Genomic DNA, 27,929 nt, shown 5'->3' on the forward strand with positions numbered 1-27,929 from the left:
CATGAAAAACATACTTTTGTGGATGCGACAGCAGCCATTCTATTGGATGTCTGGAGCCTAGGTTGTGCTATGGCTGAGCTGTCATTGGCTGGCCGGGATAGGCGTACCAGACTGTCGGGTCGGCCCCATGGCTATCATACACCACCTGACATTGAGCTACGTCCGGCTTGGCATGGGTCTTATCAGAGGAGCGTAAAACAGGTCTGAGGCTCGCCAAAGCGCGGGACATGACACGGACACGACATGATGTGTCTTTGGGAGTGTATGCGCCCATGCATGGTCGTGATTCTGGAGCCCATCTCGACGAGGAAGAGTCGAGGGAAGGGCCCGGAAAGTGTCTACAGCCTCTGGCGAGCATCCCATAAGGTCACCATGTCTCTCAGACCACCCGAGACTACGCATGGACGCGGAGAATGGAATTGGCGCCGATGGAGGCTCTCGATAGAACTCGACAACGCGCCCACCAGAGCCTTGCCGCGAGATCTATTGCCCAGAACAAGACACCACGACAGAGCCTCTTTTCATTTGATTTTCACGACCGTTGCCACGTTCTGCGCCCAATCCTAGCAATCAGAGAAGATGGAGCCAAAGAAACCAGCTTGGCATTTGTGACGACAGCCCACGTGTTGAAGCCGTTGTGGCGGTGTTGAGACCATGAGGCCCCAGGGACAAGGACGGGGTTTCTTGAACTGGACAAGTTGCACTTTTTTTTTTGTCATGTTCCCGTCTGCCAGCAGAGAGAGAGGGAAGGGGGGGGGGGGAGACCGGCTTCGTTTTGTAGACTATCTTCTGGGACAATGTATTTTCGTTCTATGGCAAGGCACTATTTTCATGGATTATTCGGCGCGCGTTTTCCCTCTGTTCGCGCCGCGCCATGGTCCCGGGGGCAGCAGGACTTGGTGACGGCGCGGCGCCCGCGCGGACTCGGCCACTTCTTGTCCATGGGGGGTGAGTAGATAGCTATATGAAAGGTGGGCAATGTAGTTTGACGATCAAAAAAGTGTATTTTTATGCACGACTTGAACGCTGGCTGTGGCCATGTTTGTCTTGTCAATCATGCTTCTCATCTTCTAGGTACTACCCAACACTACCTACGCAAGACATGGCAGGTGGCAGAAACTAAATACCAAGGACCAAACTAAGATTGAAAGCACGGCAGAAGCGTATTTTTTATTTTTTTTAGTAAAAAGATGTTGACATTGCAACCATCTTTGACCCACGCCCCATTGATTTTCCGCGTCGAGCTCTTTGCATGTCGACTTTATAGCAATCCGAGAAGAAGGAACAAGAAGAAAAACAGGTCAAGATTTACCAAACTCCAGTGTGTTTCCTGCCTCCCGATTTCGCGCGTAATTCATGTGTAACCAAAGAAAAAGAAAAAGCAAACGTATATGAGGAGAAGCCTCTTTTAAGAGGAAGTCTGCCGACGAGTCGTTTTATCGAGCATGGTGTAAGTGTCCTGTTTATAAACAGAGGTTTACCACTCATATTCACCAGTGGCCTTGTGGAAGACGTACTCCTTGCCATTCACAGTAAGAACGCCGTCTTTAAGTGTGCACTTCCTGTTCATGGCGTTAGTCCAACTTGCTCTAGGTTCTTGGCTGCTGCTCCAAAGTGACGGGTGTATGCTTACCACTTGTTCTTGACTCGTTGGACTTTGTCATACATGCACAGCATAATGTGACCGAGGCCCTCATCGTCGACTTCATCCTCTTCATGATCCTCATCGGGGTCGTCGAGATCCGAGTTGATGGCATCCTCATCCTCTTCCTCGTCATCGTCGTCCCCGCCATCATAAGCGCCCACCCCTTTGCCCTTGCGGCTTCTTGAACCTGTGTGCTTGTTCTTAACGGCCTCTTTCAGGGGCAGCATCAAGCCACCGCCTTCCATGCTGCGCGCCTGAGCAGCCATCCGGGCGTGGAGCATGCGGTCAATGTCCACTCGGCCGAGCTCATCTAGAGTGCCGGCCTCACTTCGTCGAAGAAGCACGCCTTCGAAGTCGTCCTCGTCGGCGTCGCCAGCGCCATCCGTCTGGTGGTTCTGGACCTGCTGGCCGACTGGTGGCTTGGGGTTTTGCTGCTGCGCATGACCAGCTGCTGCCGCGGGCTGCGATGTTTGGCCCGATTGCTGGGGCTGTTGGCCCATGCGATCTTGGATGGCGTTGATTGAGCCCGCGGCGCGGATTCCGTACTGAGCTTGCAGCTGCTGCGCTGCTCGGTTGGCGGCGACGCTGCCGCCACTGTCGAGGCTGTTGTAGGCAGGGTACTGGGGAACTCCCGTGACTTGTGTGCCAGGCTCTTCCTTAATGACAACACCAGGCTCGTCCTTGATATAAGCACCGCCACCGTTATGAATCGCCGAAGGGGGCTGAGGAGCATATGTCGGAGCAGGATCCGGCACAGCGGGTGTAGGTTCCGGTCTCGGGTCCCAGGGGAATCGAGCAACATCAAGCTGCGTCAATTTCTGCTGCCAGCCCTGTAATATTGATTAGCACCAGGATCACTATGTTCATTCAGTTGTCTCAGTGTAATCGAGGCATCGAAATGCACCTTCACGTGATCGCAGTGACAAAGATGGAGGGGCGCCGAATCGGCCAATCAGGCAGCGATGGCGCTAGGCAGCACAGGAGGGCTGGGTCCTTCTGGTTTAAAAAGGCCCAAATACCAGCAGGCCGCCGCCCCCTCTTCTGCGTCAGTGAGCATCCCCTCGGTTCCATCGCCTCCTTCCCACAGGCAGCCCAGCGCAGACAGACTTGCTCGTCACGGTCCGTCTCCTCACCACTCAACGTCAAATAATGATGCGATAAATTTATTCTTTTGGCAAGGACGAGGCCCTTGAACGCGGTGCATTCCAAGATGCCCAAGTCCCCGTCGCGACCCGAAACAAATTGGCAGGTTGGCAGGGAGAACGGAAAGTAGGCTCACCTTGCGCAGTTCTTCCAACGCCGACTCCTCCACGCCGCTTTCTTCAAAGTCGACACGAGAGCTGTTGATCACCTCATCAATGATTGTCTGGTAGACGTTGCCGACTGCCTGGTTCGACATGATGTCTCGTAACTCGCAATCAATCGGAAGGCTCCGTTTGTTTGAGGGTCGCTCCCTAGCTAGCCACGAAATGTTTCTCGGCCGGGCTGTTGGCGATGCAGCAACGAAGTCGCTGTCCGGTGGTTCGAAATAGTGGCCCAAACTGTAGCTTACTGGCACCGAAATCTCGTGGGTAGAGATGCGAATTCCGGATTGGTCGACAATTCGATGCTTGCGATCTCAACCAAGGCTCCCAGCAGTCATGCAATCTCCCAGCGTTCAAGGGATCGTGGAGCCGCGTTCCGTCAATAGCGTCGCTATGGAGTTGTGCTTCTTGAGTGGGATGAATAAAGAATCGTAGCGGGCTTCGAGATAATTACCCACGGGCTCTTCTGCGATGGCTTATTGAAGAACAAGCCAGTGCGTTTATTGGGTGGTGTGCACTGGGGAGAGTTGTCAAGCACCCAGTGAACTTACACTTTCTAGGATGGTCGCATTAGTCATCTCCAGTGGCCAACGCCACCGCTGGCAGCCATCCGCCAGTGCACTGTATTATTGTGCAAGCCGCTAAAAATCGCGACAGACCGTTATACCAAGGTAGGAGGCAAGGTAGGTATGTAGGTACACACTCGGCAATGCAGGTCAAAGACAATGCATCGAGTTAGTATGCTGGGCAATACAGCCCATCGTTTATGCCCAGACACTGAGTTGCTCTGGCAAGCACTGCTCTGTCAAGCAAGTCTCTTTTGGCTCTGCGCGTTGTGCATCTCTCAAGTCTAAACTGACGAGCAAGTCTGGCCAAGTTTTAAAAATCAGAATACAATTTCCGTTAAAATGTACTATCCTAGACCCTAGAAATATATCGAAAAAAAATGACCATTCTTGAGGTCTCATTCTGTCGTTGCATTTCGTCCCAGACCATCGCACTCATTCATCGTGGAGAAGCGCTTTCAAACCACGTGCAGAAGGGCAGACAATAACTCCCCAACGCCGTTGAAAATAGAACAAGCCCAGCCCACGAGACTATCGTCTGTGAAGAGGGAAAAATGCATACCTACCGTGCGACTGTAAGAACACTTTGCTTATCGAATGGTCATAGACTTGGCCATCTCCGCCTTGCTAGACGAGCCCGAGGCGCCAATGCCGGCCGACGAGCCAGCCTTCTTCTCGAAAATCTTCCAGAACTTCAAGCTCTCATCCGCAGCAGCGGTGGCAAGCATCTGGCCGTCGGGGCTTAGGCAGCTGTGGAGAACGCGGCTTTCGTGAGCAGGGATCTCGACATTGCGCACCAGGGTGGGATAGCTCCAGACGCTCAGAGAGTTGTCAGGGAAGCCGGAGGAGCTGACAATCTCGCGGTAATGAGGACTCCAGCGGAGCGAGGTTACCTGAGAGCCAGTATCAATGCTGTTGACACGAGCACCAGATGTCGAGTTCCAGAAATGAATATGGCGATCGTAGGAGCCGCCACCGGTAGCCAAAAGGTTCATGTTCCATGGGCACCAGGCAAGCGCCTTGACAGCAGCCTTGTGATTGGTCTTGGTGAACTTGGGAACAGATAGAGATCGGGCGTCCCAGATGGAAACAAGATTGTCGTTGCCGCCAGTGGCGAGCTGGGCGCCATCGGAGCGCCATTCGAGGCCGCAAACCTCGGAGGTGTGAGAAACAAGCTCGGCAACCTTGTGCTCAGCAATACGCACATCGTGGTTGAAGACGAGACCACTGCGAGCGCCAGTGGAAAGAAGATGCTTGCTCCAGCCCATGACACCGACACGGGTATCATGGCCAAACATGCTGCGAATCTTTTGCCCCTCCGAAACATCCCAAATCTGGACCTCACCCGTACCGAGACCAACACCAACATAGGCGCCATCATCGGACCACTTGACGCTGCTGACATATGTATCAGGGCCGGTCTCGAGCAAGCAGTTAACATTGCCCTCATCAGCCGACCACACATAGACATTACGTTCAAGGCCAATGGCCACTTGGTTGCCCGAGCTCCAGTCGAGAAGGTTCAGGTAGTAATCATCGATTAACCCAGGCGCATCAAGAACGCGCTCAGGGGCAGTAGCGATGCGCCTGCGAATCTGAGCCGAACTGACGCCGACGGGCTTGAGAGGTCTGTTGTATTGTTGGCGAAGGTCGATAGGCTTGGAAGACTCCGGGGGAGCAGGCTTGAACTCCAGAATGCGGGTGTTCAGCTTGACGCCACAAGCGTCGGCAAGCGAGTCTTGGTAAGCCACAGTATTTGGCGAAGGCTTGGTGTAGGTATCGACCTCGTCACCATTGATTTCCAGTCGCTCGAAGGCGGCGGCGGCATCGTCTGCCGCGGAGGCCAGGGCTGACGAGCCACTAGTGCTCGACTTGGGCCGTTGTCTCTCGGAGAGGTCGAGTTTGCTAGAACCTGCGTTCGCAATCGCGGAGCTGGAGGTGCGGTTGGGGATGAAGCGGTCACCACCGTAGTTGATGGTTGTCTTGCTAGGCTTTATGCGGAGGGAGCCTTTCTTGGACTTTGTGCTGGCGGGGGTCTTGGGGACACCAGTCCCTGTCAAGGTGTAATCAGAGACGCCGAGCTCAAAGGCCTTGCGAGGTGTTTGCGCACCAAGGGCAATATTTGACTTGGGGGACCCGCGGCTAGAGGCCATGGATACGGACCGCGACAGGTGTGACATGAGGTTGCCACCGTAAGTTGACTTTGAGCTTTTGGCCGCACGGCCATCTTTTTTCCCCGATCCATCGGGGGTGTACGGAGACGAGTCAAGGTTCACGGGGATGGTCGTTGTTTTAGACTGCTGGTGGGGAGATGGTGTAAGTGGCATACGTCCCCCAGCGGTGCGTGAGGAGAACAGCCCCTTGTGGGACTTGACAGGTGTTGAGATCGCGGCGGTCGACATTTTGAATTGAAGGAAGTTTTTTTTCTTCTTTTTTTTTCTTTTCCGGTGAAAACTTGTTGGGGAGAAATAGGTCGGACTGTGCAGGATTTCAATATAGAAGACGTAGGATGTGTTGAGACCAAATCAAGTATCCACGTAATCAAACAAGCTCCAAGACGCTCTAGTAAAAGGCTCCTGGTTCTCTGGCACTTGATTCTGCGAAGAAAAAAAGTGACGGATTTCGATCAAACCGAGGATGCCTTGCTTAACCAGACAAGGCGTGTCGGAACGTTGAACGTGGAAAGCGACTCGGACGTAATAATTTTCGAAACGATTTCGGAACTTTTGTGTGCAAAAAGCAGAATGTAGAGGTGTGCAAGTAAGCTATAAAAGCTTTAAACTGAACGTGCAAAGGATATAGATGGGATCTTTGGTATGAAGGTGAATATTGGTGGAATGGCATGTCGACCAGATGGTGCCGATACGCAGTTCGCTTTTATTTACTTTGGGCCCCACTTGGTTTCTGGCCAGGCAACGGGCCAAGGCCCTTGTCGGGACCGGATGATTACGGAACAAGGATAGTCCGGTTCTGCTTCGACGGTCTCAACTCTGGGGCTAGTCGGAACAAGGATTAACGTGGACCCGCCGATACAGAGCCCTGCATGGCATTCTGCTGTCACTTGCTACTTTGTACACTCGTACTCTGTGCCGACCGGGACGCTTGTCGTCATAACTTATTAAGCGCTTGCAACATTTTGTGCTCCTCGTTTGCCATCCAGATATCAGGTGCAGACTGATTGTCAGCATTGTCTCACTCAAGGACTCCTCACGGCAGGCTCAGATTTGCATGCACCGCTGCGCCACAGGTCCCACACCACCCGCCTTCGTCGATGAAGGCGGATAATTTGACAACAGCATCTGGTCAATTGACAGTCAAGCCAGATTCATTATGGCAGCCTCATACAAGATAAATACGACAAGTAGAACAAATACAATAAGTATGATAAATCTGTATGATAAATAGAATAAATACCTATGGCAAAGTGATTCTGCTGCCAAATTTGGTTGAAACTGCAGGGGTCTATCCCAATCTGGCTTAGCTTGTTGTCAATTGACCAGATGCTGTTATCAAACTTGTCATGAGCCTTCTGCGAAAATAGCTGTTCTCATGGCGCAACCGTCCACTCCGGCCACCCAACCACTGAACTCCATTTTGGTGTTGGTGACAGTCTCTTGCTGCCCGACGCATCGAGCCACCAGTCTTCGGTGACACCATCCATCATGGCCGCTCCTACGCCCCCGCCCGCTCTCCCCGACTCCAACAACACCTACATCATGGCCAATTCCCCCGCCAAGGCCCGCCCCTCGGTCGATGGCTACAGGCCCAAGGTCACTCGCACTCTCGGCCAGCGGCCGGCGTGTCTGGTGAATGCGTCCGTCACCTACTGCGGCAACAATCAGATTTATGCTTTTGGTGGCTTCGATCAGTATACTGACGAGGTGTACAACCATGTCTTGCGACTCGATCTTGTTAGCCACCAATGGAGCCTGGTCGATAACTATGGTGACATCCCGGGTGTACGCATGGGTTAGTGTCACCGTTCCGTCACACGCACAACAGCTTCCTGCTAACTCTGCGACAAGGACACACTGCAACCCTTTACCAAGGCGACAAACTGCTGATATTCGGCGGCGAAAACGAACATCGCACGTACCTCTCCGATTTGATCATCTTCGACCTCAAGACTGCACACTGGACCCAACCAACAGTCACTGGCCCAGTACCAAAAGGGAGAGCCAGACATGCCGCGACGCTGCACGAAGATAAACTGTTCATTATTGGTGGAATCACGGGAGCAAATAACTATGTCCTGGATGACCTTTGCTACCTCGACTTGAAAACACTTACATGGTCCAAAACCTGGCGCTTCATTGGCCGGTTCGATCATTCCGCCTACATCTGGGGAGAGCGTCTCTGGGTGTTTGGCGGACTCAGCGAGCACATGGACAAGGTCAGCGATATGTGGTGGCTAGATCTGAAGGGTGTACCTGCGTTCGACTCGCGACCTCAAATTGGTGTCTATGATCGACCGCCCAGCGGAAGCCGCACCGACTCGCCTCGGCCACTGCACTCAATGGGACACAGCCCTGCAGTTGGAACGACCGGATACGCTGCCAATTCGCGCACTGCTCAGGTGAACCCTCCCTCGGTGCAGTTGAAGGCTTATGCCCCGACGGCCCCTGGAGCGATATCTGCGCTGAAATTTACTTCAGGCCCTTACAGCCCGTCACAAGGCTCCGGGATTCACTTCCACATCTATTCCTCAGGCACCTTGCTTGACTTTGTGTCCCCAGCTGCCACAATTACCCATCGAGAATGTTCTCTGTCGGCACTAGACTTGACCACATTACGATGGCAAAGACTGGCGGATGGTCATGAAATGTTCAAATCAGGTTATCGATGGCACTATTGTACTATGAATGAGGACGGCACGAAAGCTTGGTTGCTTGGCTGTCCTCTTGACCCTGTCGGGCCAGAGTTCGGCCCCGGGGGCTACGAGCTATATCTTAGGTGAGTCTGAGCCTCACCCTCACACACTCACTATTTGTCTCCGGCTAACATCATGTAGCGATGTTATGGAAGTTGACCTTCGGCGGTACGGCCTTCTTGGAAATAAACTGGCACCACAACCCAATGTGGAAACCCGACCTTCAGTCTTGGCCCGGCCGCTCGACCAGCCGTCGCATGGCCTGGGCGCGGACTTGGCAAAGACGTTTGATCAACCGGGCAGCGGTACCGACTTTGTCATCACAGCACTTGCGGACGGCGCGCAAGACGACGAGATCCTCAGCGCCGGTCTGATCTGCAGCGCGGAAGAGACGACCGAGAACTGGCTTGCGCCTGATGCCACCACATCCAGGCCCATCTACGTGCACAAGCTGATTCTGCTCGCGCGCTGGGCGCACTTTGCGCGACTCTACAATGCGCAAATGGCCGAGTTCCACACCAAAAAGATGCACATTCCCGAACCGTACCCCGTCGTGCGCGCGTTCCTGCTGTACCTGTACACGGACAGCATCCACAGCACCGCCGACGACGACGACGACGCCAGCGGCAGCGCGTCGTCGTCGACGGCCACGGGCATTGACGAGGTCACCGGCCTGCTGGTCCTGGCCAACATGTACGGCATCCCGCACCTGCGGCTGCTGTGCGTCAACCGCCTCGCCAAGGAGCTCGACGTGGACAATGCCTGCCTCGTGTGGTACTCGGCCGGCCTCGCCGACGAGGAGTGGCTGCGCAAGCGCGCAGCCGGCCTCTGCATGACGCACTGGGGTCGCATCGTCCGCACCCGCGGCTTCCTCCGCCTGCCCCGCCACGCCCTCGTCGAGCTCTCCCAGGAGATTGACATGGAGGGCCGCGTCGTCGCCGGCGAGGAGCTCGAGTGGTCCGGCATGGGAGGCGGTGCCGGCCGCAAGGGCAGCGTCGGAAGCACACAGCTCGCCGAGTCGGAGGCGGATGAGGATGACGGCATGGAGATCAATTAAAGCGGTGCTGCCCTCCGCCATCGCCTCGCCCATCGTTCTGTTTCGTGACAACCTCGGACCGGAAGCCCAGCGCCAAAGGGAGGGGGTCGTCAACGTAGGCAACTTCTAACAGGACAACGTTTGTGGGTTTTCCGTGCCATTTTACCGTTCATAAATGGATGGACTTGTTTCTCTGGCGCGCCTATGAAGCCGAGCCGTGGACATCTTGACTCGTCTCGTTTGGCTCGTTTTCCTTCGCACCTTTTTTGCATTTGCAGCATTGTTACTGGCGTTTTTGGCGAGCTAGTTACTCATCGGGTCAACATTGTACGATTATGTCTATCTGATTTTACTCACGTTTCTAAGCCTACATGAATCAAGAATCACGAATCACGTTGCTTATCATAATTCTCGCTACAGCGTCCTAACTCGCATGTCTAGTAACAGCATCGAAAGACATCAATTGATATTTATAACGAAGAAACCAAAGTCCAAAAAAAAAGCACTACCCTGAATTCTTTTGTGTAAACCATTCTCCGCTGATAAAATCAAACCAACAAACAACAAAATCAAACCAAACAGAAAAATAAAAATACCAGTCGAGGTAAGAAACCAACATCCTAAACGGTCAAAAGTGCAAACCAGTAATCCAGCAACACCATTTTTTTCTTTTATGACCCTACTCTTTCAGGCATCGTATATAGAAGCGAAAGTCTTGTCGTCTTTTGTATATCTGGAAGCAGAACAGATTGTGGTCTGGCTGTTTCCTCGCGTATGATGATGGATGGGTTGGGCGACAAGTCCGGGGGTGTTACCATCAGAATTAGTCCCAACGGGCCTAGGGAGCTCCGACAAGTCGGTTCAATCCATAACTCGAAGCACGCAGAGACAAGGCGCTTTGCCCTGTTGCTGTAAAAAAAGAAGGAAAGCGTAGAAGTGGTCTCGGTACAAATAAAGACCAAGGTAGCAAGACGCCGAAGTGTGCGGGTGCTCTGTATCCTTTGTCAACCTGTACGGCAGGTTGCAGGGCGACACCTTCCATTAAGAGTCAAGTCGATAGCATCGGCAGGCAAGCCAAGTTGCACTATCACGGGATAGAAAGCGATGTCTGTTTCTTGGCGCGAGAGCTGGGTGAGTATTGTTGGAGGGGATGGCCGTCCAGAGCTCTCTGCAGAAGGATCGGCACGGGGCAAACTGGCCTTTTGGGAATCGTGGGAATTAAGTAAGGAAAAGAAAGCCCTTGAGGTACTTTCGGGCCCTGCCAATATGGCGAGGATCCGTATTGAGCGTCACCGCCAGACCAGGGGGCGATAAACAAAGTGCAAGAAACGCCATTGCAATGAACCGTGAACCGTCAACCAAAAAGAGGATACCTAGAAGCCGTGAAAACACTTTTGTAGACCAAGATGAAAGGCCAGCCTTTTGGGGCCTGCCCCCAGAATAATGCCCAGCTCGCCAGACCGTCAACGGCTGAACAAGGTCGGGTTACATATATTGCAGCTTTGCATGTATAGACGCATGGGGCCAGCATGCGAATTTGTACCGGTAGCGGCGTCTCAGACACCACACAAAATGTGATCAGCCACGTCACGAAGGGGGGACATCTTCAGTAATTCCAGGCAAGTTCAGCCCAGCAGCCATGGCCTGCATTTTGAATTCGGGGTTGCAGGGCAGCGAATGCGCCTTGTGCTGTGAATATGTTAATATGTGTATGAAGCGTTGTACGGCGTCGTCTGACAGGTATAAACGTACGTATTTGAGACCGTTGAGGTTCTTGTACCGCTTGCCGCAAGTGTCGCAGTTGAAAGGCTTCTCTTTCTCCATACCAAGAGTTCCGGGATATGGCGCACTAGTTTCGGGATTCACGATGGAAAATGTACCGTCTCCGTTCTCGTGTAGCTGTTGAGTCTGATGGCCGTGGGCTTTGTGATATCTGGAGCGAATTGTTAGTCATGACCGTGGCAGAAGTAAGGGAAGAGTCACATACTTGAGACCGTTTTGGTTCTTATAGGCCTTTTCGCAGCCTACCACTGGACACTTGAACGGCTTGTGTTCCTCGGGCATCATCATGGTCTGCAAGCGCTGGAGCAATATTTTGTTCGTCTCTGGGTCGGCAAACTGGCCCTGGGTAAGACCAAGCTGGGCGAGTTGGGCCTGGATGGTGCGGTTACCGCCGGGTGGGAAAGCGCCGTTGGGGCTGAACAGATGCTTGCCAGGATCATTGATGCAGAAATTCGAGTCTTCGTCGTCAGGGTTACCGTTGGAAAAGTCCATATCGCCAAGCGAATTCATGTTGCCGCCCATGGGCATGCCGGGCAAATCACCCTCCATTTCGTCCATGTCATCCATATGCGTACCCCCTTGGGAGAGTTGATGTTGCTGCTGGGTAGTGAGGGTGGGAGTATTGACGGAGGAGACGGTTGGATTATTCTGCAAGCCAAAGCTAGCTACGGCCGGCGTAGTCGGTTGGGAGGTGCGCAGGGCCTGAGGGAAGCCGGCATGCGACATGTCGAGCTGAGGTCGCTGTTGCTGGCCGAACATCTGTCGAGTATGCGTCATTCGCGAGCTGTCATCAAGCTCCATGGGGCCTACTGCATCGTCCATTTCCATGTCTGCGACGGCATCCATGTCATCGTGCATGTTGGCGTTGAGGGCATTCATCTGGACAACGTCAAGACCGCCCTGTTGCTGGCCAGGCTGCTGGCCAAGGCCTTGCATGTTGCCTGGGACGGGCGTCGGGGTAGTCCTAGAGCTTGACATTTGCGAACTGCCTTGCATGCCCATCTGGGCGCCAAACTGGCCGAAAGCATTGTTGCGAGCCGTATTGGGGCTGGGCTGGGTATGCGCTTCTTCGTAGTGATGGAGCAAATCGTGTAGGTTAGGAAGGGTCTTGCCGCAGCATGTGAAGTCGCGCATGAAGTTGGCTTCGAGCTTGGGCAGATAAGACGAGGAGTGGAAGGATGAGGAAGGCTGAGCACCGGCATTACCAACTGCGGGGGAGGTGCCTGTCATCATGAGGCTGGTAATTAGGAGAAGAGGTGTTAGTCATGGTGATACAATGAGTCGGTTGCGACAACTGGAGTGGCACCCCGCAGCCTAAAAAAAAAAGTGACATGATGCCCGACAGGGAAGTGCAAATGGGTGTTGGGGGTAGCGGGTAGGCAGTGGGCGGTCGCAAGGGCGAGCGACACTGGAAGAGGGGTAATGGAGGACAAATGCAAGTGCAGTCATGATTGGTGAAGGTATCACGGGTTGTTTGCAGGACGTCGGGGGCCGAGTTGGTGGTTGTTGGGTGAGGGGCATTTTACTTACTCATCGCGGACGAAGCTGCCGAAGGACATTCCACCCCAGCTCGCGCCGCCCATGAGGCTGCCGGCGAGCGACTCTCTGCGATTGCGGTTGACGCTGTCGCGGTTCTGGTTGTTGACTGAGATGGGCTTGGGGCCGGTGCTCACAAAGGAGTCCTGCCGTGAGCGGCCCATGGGACCGGTCGTCATATCTGTGTCGGGGCGCTTGAAAGCGGCCAAGGGAATATCGTCGTCACGGGGGTAGGAGTCGAAGAGAGGGGCGGGTAAATTAGAGTCGTGCTCAGGCGAGGGTGAGAAATAATGGGATCGGATAGGCAGGTCGAACGAGTTGGGAAAAGGTTGTAAATGGGAAGGCGAGTCGGGGGGGGTGGCGGGTTGGGAGGATGGTGAGGGAGTCGAGGATGTGGAGAGGAGAGAGATGGGCGAGTTGGTGGAAGTTGACGAGTTGTCAGCAGCAGAGGCACCGGCAGCAGCACCACGGCCACCGCGGCCACCACGTCCACCACGTCCACCACGTCCACCACGGCCACCACGTCCACGTCCAGGGCCTGTCGGCTGCTGCAACAAGGCCTGGGTATCCGCTTCAGCGCGGAACAAGGTGCTGAGGAGTCCAGGAGCGGGCGTTCCAGGGGCTGTTCCAGGGGCCGTATCGAGGCCACTTACTCTTACAGGTACCTCCTGGGGAGATGTGCCGCCTCTGCCTCTGCCTGTATTACCTCTGCCTCTGCCTGTACCTCTGCCTCTCCCTGTACCTCTGCCTCTACCTCTGCCTCTGCCTCTGCCTCTGCCTCTGCCAACAGTCGCCTTCCTCGTACTCCCGCAGCTTGCTCCGTAATAGCAGCTGCTGTCGCTGCAGCCATGCGATTCCGAATCCCCAGATTCCGAATCCCCGTCCGGTAGTCCGTGTCTGTCGCTGCTGCATCCAGCTAATCTAGATATAGCTGCATCGCTTTCCGCGGCCTTTTTGGCTTGCTTGGCCGGCTGGTGCTGATGCTCCTCTGGTAGCTCCTCTGCGGTGCCTGCGGTGCTGGCACCCCCGAGCCACTGTAGAGCCCGCTTCATCGCTTTCTCGCTTGCTGTGGCTGCGCTGCGCCTTGTTTGCGCTGCCGCTCAATGCTCCAAGATGTATGCCGCTTCTGTGCATACGCCTTTCAATAGATTATTGTTGCTCACTGTCGTAATACCTGTCTGTAGTCTTGTTGCCTTAATTTATATCTTGCACATGTATACTTGATAATTTCCGCGGGCTTTGTTCGTCCAAATTTACTCGGACACGTTGCTGGTGATCCGAATCGTGCGAGAGTGCTGAGTGCTGCCCCAGAAGTGAGAACCCACGGGGGACAGCGGTAAGAAATACGGTCAGGGTGGAGTGATTATGGAAGTCCCTCCCCCCAGAAATCCCCGGGAGAATCGCAAGACCAACACGGCTGCCGACGTATTATTCTGCTGTATACAGTGTCATTGTACCAGGTGTCTGCCTTGGTTTGGGCCTGGGCTTGGTTCGGCCGCACTTGGTTGACTGGTGTCACAGCCCGGTCGAGTACCTAAGAGGTAGTCTTGTTGAAGGAGACGCTAGCTATCCGCAACCTCGTCGATGCGCCCGCACTCGGGGCTATTTATTGAATATGCGTGTAATAGAAGCAAAGTCTGGGGGGTCCTATAACTAGGGACTGATGAGGTCCACTCGCCTTGTTGAACGATTGTCCGGCTGGCTCTGGCAATGCGCGATGACTTGCCGGCGTCGACGCTGTGTAAGTCGAGTCTGGATGTGTGACGCGGATATGGGGGGGGGACGGCCCCTGGCGTGGTTGGTTGGCTCGATACTAAATCGTGGCGGCGGTGAGTCAAACAAAGAGTAGGAAGCGAACTCCAACTATCACTCGCGCTTGTATATCTCGACAGTCGGTAGTTTCTCGACCAGCGAGGCTGCCGTCAAAGATGTAATCCAGATACCTGGGTGGCGGCTGAGTGGCGAGGCTGCTGATAGGTTTAGTGTAGATAGATAGGAGGTAGGTACCTAAGTAGATACCTGGGTAATGCGCTGCCGAGTGGCGATAGTTCGATGCGCCCAGAAAGATCGTGGCAGTGATTATTCAACCTCGCAAGGCTCTATCAAAGACATGCATAGGTAGGTATGCAGCGGATAACAAATAGGTGGCTTGTTTTCTCTGCGACACCGACTTGCACCATGCACCAGCAAACGGATCACTTTGCGTTGCCGTGCATGTCGGCTGCTTGTTCGCTCTCGCCATTTTATCTACTTACTGTCTACGGGGTTGGCAGGCAGCAAGTCACAGTAAGCATGGCTTCGTTCGTGTTTTTTTTTGTGTGTGTGTGTCCTTTTTCCTTCTCCTTCTTCGCATCCCGTCAGACGACGCCCGCAGCCATCTAGCCACTTCTCAGCATCTCCAGGCCAGGTTCATCGGAATACATACACCAGCTAACTGCTCCGTAGATTTCATGCACTTGAGCGACATGTACTTGGTACATCTACGACCTACCTACCTAAAGATAGGCTAGTCGCCAGCCATCCACCACACCAGTTGCGGCCACCGCAAACCTACCAATTCGGCGGGCGCTCTCTTGATGCTAACTACCTAGTTTGACTAGTCCTCATACCGCGCCAGCCGCAGCCGCATCACTGTTGGTTGGCGACGCCCAGAAGGCTAAGCCAGGGTCGTATGTATGGCAAACTTCTTTAAAGGGTCGGGACAGAAATAGTCATCCGACCATGCCGTGGTTTGTGGCAGCCATCAACTTACCTCGCTACACTTTGACTAGGTAATTACTGTATACCTACGCAGATGGTACCCTACCTGCGTGCTATGTGACGAATCCCCGTCAGTTACTCAGTAATATACATATACAGTCAAAACTCCAGATCTCGCTTGTCGGAGCAGTGTAAATGGTCCTTTCGTTATGCTCCGTCCGAGACTTTGCCCACATTTACCAAGGGGAACTCCAAGAGTCTAGGTACGCCAGATTCAACGTTTCATACAACTTATTGGTAACTAGGCGTGCGCCGCTTCCAAACTGTTGTTTCTGGTACAGCCAGCCAGCCATCTAGCCTCGCTAGGTACCCCGAATGACTCTTGCTTTGGGCCTGGCCAACACACTAAGCCTGAATGAGCAGAGACCTCAATACTCCCAGTGTACTCTGTACATGCAAGGAGACTCTAGCAGCAATCTCGAGACCAGGCGCTTTCGGACTGAATGAACATGATTGGCCAAGTATGTAATCAACATCAACCAACGATGCGTCTCCCTAATACATACACACTTTACCTCATGCTTCTTTTCGAGGGAGCTCGAGTGCAGCCTTGAAGTGTCTGTTGAGTGGAGACGTGATACGTGCACATCCGTCCCAGTATGTACAACGTTGCACCTCATTAAATGATTTATTAATAACAATAAGTTGAACCCGGTAAGTTACTGAAGAATCGGGCAGGAGTTGTGGTAGGCCGAGAATCAACAGGCTCAAGGGACAAATACAGCCTTACAGCCTGTACCTCTGCTTCTGCTTTGTCTAACCGGGACGGAGACCTAGCAGCCTAAGTATTTTGGTGCTTGAAATAACGGAATGGACCAAGACCTGGCAAGCAATGGCATGTCCATGCAATCCTCACCTTTCCTGCTGGCAGCTACCTCGAGCATATCGTTCTCATACTATTACAGCTCTCGCTTCGGGCTCTGTGTTGTGCTGCACGTTACTTTGTGGCTGCTGCAAGACAGCATGGATATTCATGCGTGTCTGTCACCGCCCACTTCCCGGGCAAGGGTGATGTTACTTGGAGCCTGGCGGGCGACGATTCCCGCTGGCTCAGAAAGTCCTAGACATGCAGCTAGGTGTGGTCTGATGCTTCCACCACCAGCCTCGAATCAGCTCACGGGCGTGCTTGATCTCCTGCGCCACCAACTCGTTGAAGCAGGAGCCGAGTGATACGCAGTGGTGAAACCCCTTTCTACCCGCCTCCTAACTACCAGGTAGGTATTGATGATCTGGGAAGCACAAGCTAATACACAGTACTACGGTGCAACCTTGTAGCAGTTACCCCGAGAGCAACACGTACAATAACGATGGTGTTGCGGATGCAGCGTAAAAAGATTAGGTGCTGGCGGAACGCGGCCACCACCGGAATCAGCGGTCTGTTCTAGCCTGCACTAAGCGTTTATAGCGCCGGGCCAGATGTATGTTGACTTAGCTGCTGCATTCCGCACGTCGTTATTTTTCGCGAGAGCAAGTGGCAGTGCTCTTGGATCTGCGTTACGGTAGGAGGTATTTTAGAGGCTCACAAACCCCTCGATAACTAGGACCTCTGTTGTGAGCCCATCGTGAATGCTCTGAGATGCCTGATGCCCATGAACCAAATCCTCGTTGCCACATGGGTGACCCTGTTTTAAATATGGGTGGGCTGTAATGGCGCTGTCTTGGCCAAGGCCACCTGAGTCATACACTGAAGACACTGAAGTCCACTAATAATGATTAAAGTACCAGCAGGTGCCTGTATTCGGCGGCGACATGGACAGACTGGTGACACTCGGCGAGAAATTCAACCAGAGGGACAGGCCCAACCACCAGGTACCTAGGTAGGTAGGTACCTAGGTATTTAGATATCGGCCTATGAGTATTTGTTGGTCGCGATCCGACTCGTACGTCTTTTACTGCATGTGCGCTGAGTGTCCTGGTCAGCCGCCGAGAATTAGACTCGACGCCACCACGTTTCGCTGTCACGCCGATCAACCGCAGGGCCCCGATAGTTAGCGAACGCCTCAGCTCCGGGAGCCTCAAAGACTGCTAGAGAGCGTCTCGCCCGCGTGATGGCGCAGATTGACTTTGCCTATTTACAGGGGCAACAAGTCTCGTCATCCCTTGCCACTAGGTACTGCAGAATATCATTAGGTAATTATATCGATGCTGCCGACTCTGAAGCGTAAGAATTCGGTCAACCTGTTACTAGGTCTGCCCTTTGTCGTGATGGGCGTCTCAATGTTTGCCACTGCGTGATGAGGGACCTGCATGGAACGAATGGGGTCGTTCCAGAAGCCTTCTATCATTTATTACAGAGGCGCTCCGCTGTGGCCACTAGGAGGTAGGTACCTACAGTATGGTTGTAGGGGTTGTAGGGTTCCTTGCCACTTTGTTCCATCGGAACAGCCATCGAGTCGCTCATCTTCTCTCATAAAGTGGTCCACAGCCCCGAAACTAATTAACTGGAGCCTGGTTTCTGTGGATAACTATTCGTAACGAATGATTATTTGAACTAACTATTACAGTACTAGGTACTAAGTTATGTAGTTACAGGCTCGCCGCTCTTGACCAGGGCGAAAGCGCGGTCCGCTGGGTTTTCTTTTTTGTCTTGCACAAAGCGACCCCATCCAAACCTGTCGCGTGAGAGCACCATCAATCAGCACAGCACGGTATTCACGATTGGACCCTTGGTTAAACTAGGTTTCATCGAGTGCAATTGAATCGTGGGCTTTTAGCCCTCGGGCATACAAGGATCTGGCCCCTCCTCGGAAACCAACCCTGCTGAATCTAGCAACTGAATCAACAACTGTGGTCATGATGCCCTGTCCCAAAGTCCCGGGTATGCGCACCCAGACGCCGACCGCGACGGCAATTGCCCGCCGTCGTCAACGAAGACGCATCTGACAAGAACCGGCCGCCCAGGTTTCACCGCCTGTGTCACCTTTTTTTGTAAATAAGTGACAGCTAATTATAGAGACACAATTATACGCTGGCCTCTAAGTGCTTTGCTGCTATTTTTCTCTTTCGATGAAACATGTGGCGGATCAAGACCCTATTTCGTGCAACTTGCATGCAACTCGCCATGTTCTTCGCTTGGTGACCAACTAGTTGCTGGTACGCGCAATGCACATGCTTGGCTTGGCCAGCAATATCTAATACTACCTAGGTGGGAGCTACAATAACGAGGAAGGCACTAATAATGAAAATCGGCCCTGAGCCTCCATGTCTGTTCGGTGTCACCGGCCTCCCCCACCTCTGCCGAGGCTGCGCCCGCGCACAATCTCCATCCTTTTGTTCTCTTTGTTGTTCTTTTGCGCTAACTATTAGTTACTGAACTTGCCTGGTTCCTGGAGAGGGTACCAGTACAAGTGCAACATGCGCGGTATTCGCGGCAGCTTCCGAGAGACCCACGCGCCGCGGCCGCATGCAGACGTTATTTGGCCCCTATTCATAGTATTAATAGTATCACTTATTTACGCATCGATGCATTGCAGGGACACCCATCGTATGGACGCATGTTCCTGTATTAGCCGCACTCTGGATCGCCCCTCGTTCGCCCGACCTTGGGGCGCGTGGCCTGTACGCTGGCATTGGCCGCATGTTGAGATTTCATTTAGTTATCACGAGGTCCGTAAGAGCCTGGTCCTTGTCGAGGAGGCACTGTGCCCGTATCCATGTACGTCGTTGTATGAACGCGGCTCTTGTCCGCCGAGAGCGGACAAGTCATTGGCTGGTATTATTACGCATCTGACTCTATTGCCACTGACGAGTCACTCACCCTGCTGAGGGTGTATTTATCGTTGGTAGCCGCGTTCGTGTTCGTTACTACATTGTTGAACAAGGTCATTTACTTACTGACCTCGCCGGAATTCATTCAAGAGCTTGCGTAGCCGATTTCCTCGTTCAATTGATCGCAGACGTCCTCTCAGGACGTGTAGCCGCAGCTCGTACTCAACCAAAGAAGGCAGGCCTACCCGGCGTTGGCCAGTCCGCGTATGACATGCAATTTGGTTCATGAACACCCGTATCTGTAGATGCCAGAGGCCATCTACTACAGTAGTTTACCGGGATACCGTGTAGCTGCCATGCTGGGGGGGAGTTACTGTACTACATGATGACATCTCGACAAACGAGGACGTTACGCGCCGTTGCCCAGCTCGTTGCGCAGTGGCAGCTACTACAAAGAATTGAAAAAGAACCCTATCATCTAGGCATAGTACAATTTACCAATTGCTTACTAAAGTAACCTCCCAATCGTTTGCGACAGGGCTTCCTCAGAAAGCATCAGTGCTATATAAGCCCCCACGGTCATTCGGTCGAGCCTGCTTTCGCATATCGCTCGTCCTTCTCATAATATTTTTTTTACTTTCCCCGTCCCACGGACTCTTCTGGTGCTTTTGGGTCTTTCTATGTTTGCTTTTTGCCCTTTTATCATCTCTTCATGCTGGCCTTCGACCGACCCCATGCTGTTCTTCGCAGTTGATCATTTGGACGTTGTCGCGGGCGATGAGTATAGGACAATTTGTCAATTCGTCGAGTCTGACACACTTTATAATTCCTCGGATTATATTGTACATTGGCTCTGAGAGTCATGATACATTCAACTCGCTGCCACTGTGACCAGCGCACGCGGAATGTTCTATGGAGCTCCCACTTCCCTACAACTCATAAGGCATAAAGGCAGGTGTAGCTGAGGATAAGAGATCTTGTTGGGTATCTATATCTTTATAATTTATTACTCTATCTACAGGACTGACTCTTTAAATGGAAACGCGTTATCGCTTGAGGCAGCTAGAATCTGAGAAACCACCAGCTATCCTCGAAGCCTTTGGACCTGAGTGTTCTGCACTTGCACAATTTCTAGGGAATAATATCGATTGAGTCATAAGTGCACAGCAATGGCGAGGGAGGTTTTGATCTGCCAATCGTCACTTGACTATCAGGCAATTTATTGACGGACTTCTCGATGTGATGGTGAGCAGGGGGTCGAGGATGCAATAGAGCTTGTGCTAACAGCACAACGAGTTCCTCTACTCCAGATCTGAAGCCCGCAATACACTTATTTTTACACACTTGTGGCTGGTATTAGTGTATGCCAAGCGATGAGCCGTGAGTGACACGGGCCGGTGAGGTACGGCCCTGGCGTCGTGCAAGCGATCAAGAGATGATGGGTTGGTTGGCCGATGTATCGCGCTCGCGCAAGGGCAAAATAAAACCCGAAAGAACACATGTATCCTTTCCGGTTACGCACAATGACCAATTTATTTCCATGAGCATCGACGACTGTCCACCACGGAGATGCACTTTTTCAGCTACATATGACGCAGCGTTTCGGGGCACTCTCGGGGGGTCTCGGCAAGTTATTTTTTTCGGCTCGGTGGCCCGGATGGCAACCGGCTTCGGGTTGCCCATTATCGTACGAGTTTCTTCCGGCACGCCATGTCATTCTCCCGCGATATATGAACAAGAGCGTGCCCGAAAAAATCCTACTCGCCAGTCTTGCAAGTTTCAGCGGCTATATTTAATTCGCATAGCATCACCAGAGTCTTTCGGCTTGAAAGTGGCCATCTTCAGTGCGTAGCTTTCAGACACCCAACCAGACCAGGCCCACTAAATTCCAGCTGGCAACAGCGTCATTTCTGATTCCGGCAATCTCATCATCAACGCATCATCGCAGCACACGCAGCTCACCCTGCGATACATCTTTCCTCGAGAGATTGATACAGCATCTTTCGCCCTCGCCGACTTCAATTGTCCATTGTCCGGCCGATCCAGTGAATCCAACCGACCGCCAGACACCCCTTCCCCCCCGCACACACCACGCAAAGATGAAGATTCTCAGCAAGGAAGAAGAGGCCGCGCACTACAAGGTCGTCGTCAACAGCGGCCTCATCGGCGGCGGCGCCGGTCTGGCCATTGGCCTCGGCGGCGTCGTTCTCGCGTCGCGCCGCTACCCTGCCTTTCGCGGCCTGACGCTCCCCTTCCGCTCCTTCCTCGTCACCTCGTCAGCCACCTTTTGCGCCATCGTCAACGCCGACCGGCGCTCGACGCAGTTCCAGCGCTCGCAGGACCCCATGTGGGGGTACCAGGACAAGAGCCAGCGCGCCGCCCAGCTGGCCCGCGACAACGAGACCACCTACCAGCGCTTCATGGCCTGGGGTAAGGAGAACCGCTACAGCATCGTCTTCACCAGCTGGCTGGCCTCGATGGCCGTCGCCCTCGCCCTCGTCGGCCGCGCCCCCGTTAGCACAGCCCAGAAGCTCGTCCAGGCCCGTGTCTACGCCCAGGGCCTGACCCTCGCCGTCCTCATCGTCTCGGCCGCCTTTGAGGTCAACGACGCCAAGTCGGGCAGCGGTCGCTGGGAGACGGTCCTGGTCCTCGACCCCAACGACCCGGAGCACAAGCACCTCATCGAGAAGCGCGTCCACAAGGAGGAGTACGAGGGCCAGGACCTCTGGATGGGTAAGAGACACCCCCCCTCTGAAAGTAGCCACCGCCCTCGCTGAGGGGGCTTGCGGGGAAACAGATGGCTAACAGTTTGTAGACATGGTCGAGGCCGAGGAGAAGCGCATTGCTGAGCGCAAGGCCAATCAAGCTTCCAAAAAGAACGACAGCAAGCCCGCTGAGGAGACTTTGGAAAAGTCTGAAAAGGCTGAGCAGTCCGAAAAGACCGACGTCAAGGCGTAAATGCTCTGTCAACGCCCACGAATCACAAGCAGCTGGCCAGCCGGCCGCCGCATTAAAAACAACAAATCTCCCGACATACACTGAGCACTTGGCTTGGCACTGTAAAAATATACACTGTAGCTTGCGGAAAAGCTGCGCAATTATAAAAACCCCAACGAAGACACATGACATTTGGGTGGAAAGGAGGTCCATGAATTAGACTTTGCATAGATGACCCAACAGGGCGAAATTGACCTTCATTCAGCTAGTCACAGCCTAGCTTTCTGTACGATATAGCATACATAAAATCACAATTACTGCAAATATTCGAGATCTCATTATGTCATGTACATGTTTCATTATCCTCCAGCCATCCACGTATCCTATGTTATCTGCTGTCCTCGTCCCTGCGTTTACACCTCAATTGTGAAATGGCTTATCTGCGAATAGTACGCGTGCACCGCCAGCTCCAAAATATGAACATCGCCAAACACGTCGCTCCCGTCAAAGCCGCCGACCACCAGCAGCCGGCTGTCATGCAGCACGGTGCCGTGGTAGCCGCGGCCGGTCGGGCTCTGGCCGTAGACGCGGCGCTTGTCCCACGCCATGGTGACGAGGTTGAGCAGCAGCACGTCCTGGCAGTACTCGCTGCCGTCGTGGCCGCCAATGACGAACAGGTAGGAGCCGACAATGGTGGCCGTGTGCGAGAGCCGCCGAAACGTGACGGGGATGGACACCGCTTTCCACACGTGCGTCTCGACGTCGTACACCCACACGTCGTCGAAGCACTCGCCGCCGTCGGAGCCCCCGTAGATGATGAGCTTGCTGCCGACCATGTTGGCCGTGTGGTAGCCGCGCGCCTTGGGTCGTCGCGGCGGCTGGTCCTTGGCGGCGCCGGCGCCACTACCGCTCGGCATTTCAGGGCCCGAGATGAGCCGCCACGTCATCTTGGTCATGTCGCTGACGTCGAGCCGCCAAATGTCATTGAGCGCGCGCACACCGTCGCCGCCACCAAACACGTAGATGCCATTCTTGTACAGGCAGGCCGTGTGCGCGCGCCGCTTGGACGGTACGCGGTCGCCTGCCACCTTGGGCTTGCTCCAGCGAAAGTTGAGCGTGTCGAGCACGTAGACGTCGTTGTAGTAGGCCGGGCCGTCGCCGCCGCCAAAGACGACGAGCTTGCGGCCGACGGCGGTGCACGTCATGGCGCGCAGCGGCGCGGGGATGTCGCCGACGACGTACGGTACCGACCAGTAAAAGGCGTCGGCGTCGAGCACGTACATGGTGTTGAAGCACGTCCGCGCGTCGCAGCCGCCAAAGACGTAGACGTTGGAGCCGACGAGCGTCGTCGTGTGCGCGCGCAGGTGAGAGTGCGCCGCTCCCGATACGGGCGCCCGCGACCAGTACATGCCCGAAGCCGGCGCCGGCGCCATTTCGAGCGCGTCCTTGGGGTCCTGCAGCGGCGGGAATGCCACGTGCTCGCCCGGGGGCGGCTGGGGCTGGGGCTGGGGCGGCGGCACCACCTGCGAGAGCGCCGCCGCCGACGTGCTCTGCGACGACGCCGTATTGGGTTTGGAGGTCAACACCGCCGTTGTACGCGCGTAGCCCCGTTTTTTCTCGTCCCGATCGTGGCCGTCGGCTGTCAGTGGCGGCGGCGGCGGTTGCTGCTGCTGCTTGGGGTAGCTCTTGCTACTGCTGCTACTGCTGGGGCCGGCCGTCGCGGGCCGCGGGGGCAACTGAGATGTAGACTGCGAGCGCTGGCGGATGGCCAGCTCGGCGGCCTGCTTGGTGGCGGCGGCGACCGCGCTTCGGTCGTTGACGCTCTTGCTGGCGAGATGGCCGGGCGTGTGGCTTCTGGGCAGTGCCTGGTGGGACGTCGGCGGCGGCTGCGGCGGCTTGGCATCATCGTCGTCGTCGTCGTCGTCATCGTCGTCGTCGTCGTCTTCGTCCGAGCCGCCTTCATCGTCCGAGTCTTCGTAAATATTGGTCCGCTCGGGCTGGGAGCTGACGAGGCTCTTGTGCGAGCGGTGCGCGACGATCGAGGGGGTGGTGGATTGTGCGCTGCTCACGGCGCGCGGGCGGGCCGACTTGCCCAGGTCTACCATGGCCGTCGAAAGATGGTGGGCGGGTCAGGTATTCGGCATGACCCCCTGCCCAAAACGTCGTGCAATTGAGTGGGGGATGATGTCGCGTTGGAGTTGCTGCTTGTACTTGGGAGGTTGTGGTCTGGACGCGAGCGCCCGCCCCGCGACGTTTGAAGGTGGGGAGTTGGTAGCTTAGATCCGATTTCATTGCCGCTTTGGCTTGCCGCAACCACGGTTAGGAAAACGACGGCAATCCCAATCAAGGTATATCTTGGATCATTTAAATTGGACAGGTATAGTTGGGTTTTGTCGTCAATCAGCTGATTTGGCCGTGCTATTGAATGTGCTTCTTGAGGTTCCGTGCCAGCCGACAGCACTACAAAAGTATGCAAAGGGAGCGGCTTTGGCCGTTCGTTACCAAAATTTGTGAAACCACGAACTAGGCAAGTGATTTAATATACCTCCTGTCGTACGCCCCTCCAGACGTCTTGGGCTTGGAGTTGTGAAAGGATGGCGGTTCGAGAGGCGCTGTGTAAGCCCATTGGCTGCGCTAACTAGCGGCTGCGGCTGCGAGCCCGCCGTCGAAATTTTATCGCCTGCGTTCGTTCAACAGCACCAACATCCTCTCTACAATCTCACTTACATCACCAGCCGTATTTTATTTCCACTCAAAGCTGATCTTTCACTATTCTGGATACTATCAATTGGAATATAGTAGCCTCTAGGTACCCGGTGGTCTACACCTCGTTCTTGGCCAACCGCCTCACTGAGATACTCATCATTTGCTGCAAACACAACGATCGCTCAACATGACGGACCAGGTCGCGCAAAACGCTACTTCTGATCAGTCCACCAACGGGCGACCAGTCTCCCCGATTGAGGAACCTGCCGCCAAAAGACAAAGGGTCGAAGAGTCGACGACAGCTGAAGCTCCGGTTGATCAAAACGTCACCGCTCAGAATGGTGCTGCTACACAAGACAACGGCTCTATAAAAAAGCTGGATGATAGAGACAATAGAGATAAGGGATATGCCCCCATTAAGAAAGAGTATGATTTCCACCTTATCCAAAAGACTGTCAATGATAACTGACCCGCGCCGCGCTTTAGGTATCTGATTGACGCCGCTGATCTTCGCGGTCAGGCAGAAGAGGCCCCTGCCGACGATGACGCCGCCGAGGGTCGTGAAGGCGGAGACGACAGGGACGGCGGCGGCAAGCGTGGAAAGAAGAAAAAGGCCAAGGGTCAAAACACGGAGCGTTCCTTTGGCAAGTTTGACGACGCTTTGCCCCTCTGCAACAGCCGCGCCTTTTCCCCCGAGTTTTCACCCCGCGAGTGCCGCTTCGGCGACCGCTGCCGCCTGTGCCACGACATCCGCCAGTATCTCGCCGAGGGTCGCCGCGGCGACGTCGAGACCTTTGAGGGCAAGTGCCCCGTGTTTTCCCAGCACGGCCGATGCCCGTCTGGCTGGAAGTGCCGCTTCGTGCGCAGCCACATGGAGGAGATTACGCGTGCCGACGGCCGCAAAGAGCTGGTCCTGGTGGATAAGTCGGGCCGCGACGGCGAGACCAACGAGGACGGCGGTGCTGATGTCGACGACGCGCGACCCGACGTCGTGAACATTGTACCCATGTCGGTCAAGATCGACATGAACCGCAAGCGCCTCGACTTTGGCGATGCTGAAAAGTACATTGCCTGGATGGACGCCGAGTCCAAAATCAATCAAAAGAACCATCACCGGCGCAAGGACGAAGCAGGCGAAGAAGAAACGGCCACCGCCGAGGACAACCGCGCACAGTATGTCGACCCGCCGTTTTTGCCGTCCGAGAAGCGGCGCCTGTACTTTGGCCGCGAGACGCCGACGCTCGCGCCGCTGACGACGCAAGGCAACCTGCCGTTTCGGCGGCTGTGCGTCGAGCTGGGGTGCCAGCTGACGTACTCGGAGATGGCGCTGGGCATGCCGCTACTGCAGGGCGTCAAGGCGGACTGGACACTCATGAAGGCGCACACGTCGGAGACGGTACCGCCCACCTACACGAGCACGGTGCCCCTGTACGATCACGCGCGCGACCTTCGCTTTGGCGCGCAAATCTCGGGCAGCGCGCACTGGGTCACGACCAAGGCGGCCAGCGCGCTCGCGCGCTTCTGCCCGCACCTACGCCTCATCGACCTCAACTGCGGCTGCCCGATTGACATGGTGTACAAGTCAGGCGGCGGGTCCGCGCTGCTCGAGTCCCACGGCAAGCTGGAGCGCATGATTCGCGGCATGAACGCCGTCTCGGGCGAGGTGCCCATCACCGCCAAGATCCGCACCGGCGTGCGCAGCTCCCGTCCGACGGCGCCCACCGTCATTGACCGGCTCGCCTTCGGCTCCAAGGAGCACCGCGCGCGCCTCGGCGCCCCCGGCTGTGCCGCCATCACTCTCCACGGCCGCAGCCGCGAGCAGCGCTACACCAAGCTCGCCGACTGGGGCTACATTGGCGAGTGCGCGGCGCTCATCCGCGCGCACAACGCGACGCGCGACGCCCTCGCCGACACGGCCGCTGAGCCCGACGCCCGCACGCAGGCCGCCGCCGGCCGCCTCTTCTTCCTCGGCAACGGCGACTGCTACTCGCACGTCGACTACCACCGCAACATTGACGAGGCGCGCGTCGACACCGTCATGATTGGCCGCGGCGCCCTCGTCAAGCCCTGGCTCTTTGAGGAGATTGAAAAGGGCCAGTACCTCGACAAGTCGGCGTCGGAGCGCCTCGCGTACATAGAAAAGTTTGCCCGCTACGGCCTCGAGGCCTGGGGCTCCGACGAGCTCGGACTAGGCTTCACACGGCGCTTCCTGCTCGAGTGGCTGAGCTTTGCCCACCGCTACGTGCCGATTGGCTTGCTCGAGCGGCTGCCGCCGAGCATCAATGAGCGGCCGCCCGCGTACCGCGGTCGCAACGACCTCGAGACGCTCTTGGCATCGCCCAACTACAAGGACTGGATCAAGATTTCGTAAGTCGTCCCCCCCCCGTGCAAAGTGCGATGCACTGTGTCGTAGATGTAATGCCAAACTAACGATTCCGCGCAGAGAAATGTTCCTCGGTCCTTGCCATCCTGGGTTCCAGTTTATGCCCAAGCACAAGTCCAACTCGTACGAGGCCGAGGGTTAAACACGGGGATGTCGGATGGTAGTCGCGAGCGGGAACATGCATGGAAGAGGAGTTTGCCAGATGTACTTGAACAGAAACAAAAAAGACATGGTGTATTTGGAAATGGTTGTACTTGATTGGATTGGATTTGGCCGATTATCGTATCATGGCAAAATAGATTCTGGTCCCTCATCACAAGTTGAATTTTGATGCAAATAAGACGGAAATAAGAAACCCACCACACATCGGCGCCCAGATTGAGTAACGGAGAAAGAGTAGATAACAACTGTAGACTAGATGAAATATAGACTAGAAAACAAGTAAACTAAATGACAAGTAGACGAAACATGTAGAAGTTAGATAAAGTATAGACCAGATAATAAATGTGATTAGATGATGAACGGACAACCAGCAGCCAAAATCCCTGATCCGTGGAGCGGGACTGGCGTTCCCATGTGATAACTATTTTATGTCCCGTTGTCACAGACAGAAGAACGGACTCAAATACGATCTTTATCGCACGAGAAGAAAAAAAAGACCAAAATTATATATCCCACTGCTCTTTTGATGTGAGC

The 27,929-nt window shown here is 54.7% G+C and overlaps 7 protein-coding genes across 7 annotated transcripts; 3 read left to right on the forward strand and 4 right to left on the reverse strand.

Annotated features, from left to right (window-relative positions):
• Positions 1–1,477: 1,477 nt before the first annotated feature.
• On the reverse strand, positions 1,478–3,044 carry CCM_05396 (transcription factor TFIIA complex subunit Toa1, putative; the record flags this gene model as incomplete). Its single annotated transcript, XM_006670540.1, has 4 exons — positions 1,478–1,562; positions 1,634–2,475; positions 2,570–2,833; positions 2,925–3,044. 4 exons carry the CDS (start codon positions 3,042–3,044, stop codon positions 1,478–1,480), a joined length of 1,311 nt encoding a protein of 436 aa, XP_006670603.1.
• Positions 3,045–4,105: 1,061 nt separating this feature from the next.
• CCM_05397 (WD-repeat containing protein slp1) lies at positions 4,106–5,917 on the reverse strand (the record flags this gene model as incomplete). Its single annotated transcript, XM_006670541.1, has 1 exon — positions 4,106–5,917. One exon carries the CDS (start codon positions 5,915–5,917, stop codon positions 4,106–4,108), a length of 1,812 nt encoding a protein of 603 aa, XP_006670604.1.
• A 1,260-nt stretch (positions 5,918–7,177) lies between these two features.
• CCM_05398 (Kelch domain protein) lies at positions 7,178–9,442 on the forward strand (the record flags this gene model as incomplete). The annotated part of the gene is made up of 3 exons (XM_006670542.1): positions 7,178–7,484; positions 7,541–8,468; positions 8,527–9,442. The coding sequence occupies 3 exons, from the start codon at positions 7,178–7,180 to the stop codon at positions 9,440–9,442; spliced, it is 2,151 nt and encodes a 716-aa protein (XP_006670605.1).
• A 1,566-nt stretch (positions 9,443–11,008) lies between these two features.
• CCM_05399 (C2H2 transcription factor (Sfp1), putative) lies at positions 11,009–14,981 on the reverse strand (the record flags this gene model as incomplete). The annotated part of the gene is made up of 6 exons (XM_006670543.1): positions 11,009–11,110; positions 11,174–11,354; positions 11,409–12,440; positions 12,734–13,805; positions 14,394–14,476; positions 14,854–14,981. 6 exons carry the CDS (start codon positions 14,979–14,981, stop codon positions 11,009–11,011), a joined length of 2,598 nt encoding a protein of 865 aa, XP_006670606.1.
• A 6,325-nt stretch (positions 14,982–21,306) lies between these two features.
• On the forward strand, positions 21,307–22,165 carry CCM_05400 (mitochondrial hypoxia responsive domain containing protein; the record flags this gene model as incomplete). Its single annotated transcript, XM_006670544.1, has 2 exons — positions 21,307–21,940; positions 22,023–22,165. The coding sequence occupies 2 exons, from the start codon at positions 21,307–21,309 to the stop codon at positions 22,163–22,165; spliced, it is 777 nt and encodes a 258-aa protein (XP_006670607.1).
• A 392-nt stretch (positions 22,166–22,557) lies between these two features.
• On the reverse strand, positions 22,558–24,249 carry CCM_05401 (conjugation with cellular fusion-related protein; the record flags this gene model as incomplete). Its single annotated transcript, XM_006670545.1, has 1 exon — positions 22,558–24,249. The coding sequence occupies one exon, from the start codon at positions 24,247–24,249 to the stop codon at positions 22,558–22,560; it is 1,692 nt and encodes a 563-aa protein (XP_006670608.1).
• Positions 24,250–25,037: 788 nt separating this feature from the next.
• On the forward strand, positions 25,038–27,375 carry CCM_05402 (tRNA-dihydrouridine synthase 3; the record flags this gene model as incomplete). Its single annotated transcript, XM_006670546.1, has 3 exons — positions 25,038–25,276; positions 25,337–27,217; positions 27,294–27,375. The coding sequence occupies 3 exons, from the start codon at positions 25,038–25,040 to the stop codon at positions 27,373–27,375; spliced, it is 2,202 nt and encodes a 733-aa protein (XP_006670609.1).
• Positions 27,376–27,929: the final 554 nt, after the last annotated feature.

This window comes from Cordyceps militaris (assembly GCF_000225605.1).
Source record: "Cordyceps militaris CM01 unplaced genomic scaffold CCM_S00004, whole genome shotgun sequence".
In the NCBI taxonomy this organism is placed as follows: domain Eukaryota; kingdom Fungi; phylum Ascomycota; class Sordariomycetes; order Hypocreales; family Cordycipitaceae; genus Cordyceps; species Cordyceps militaris.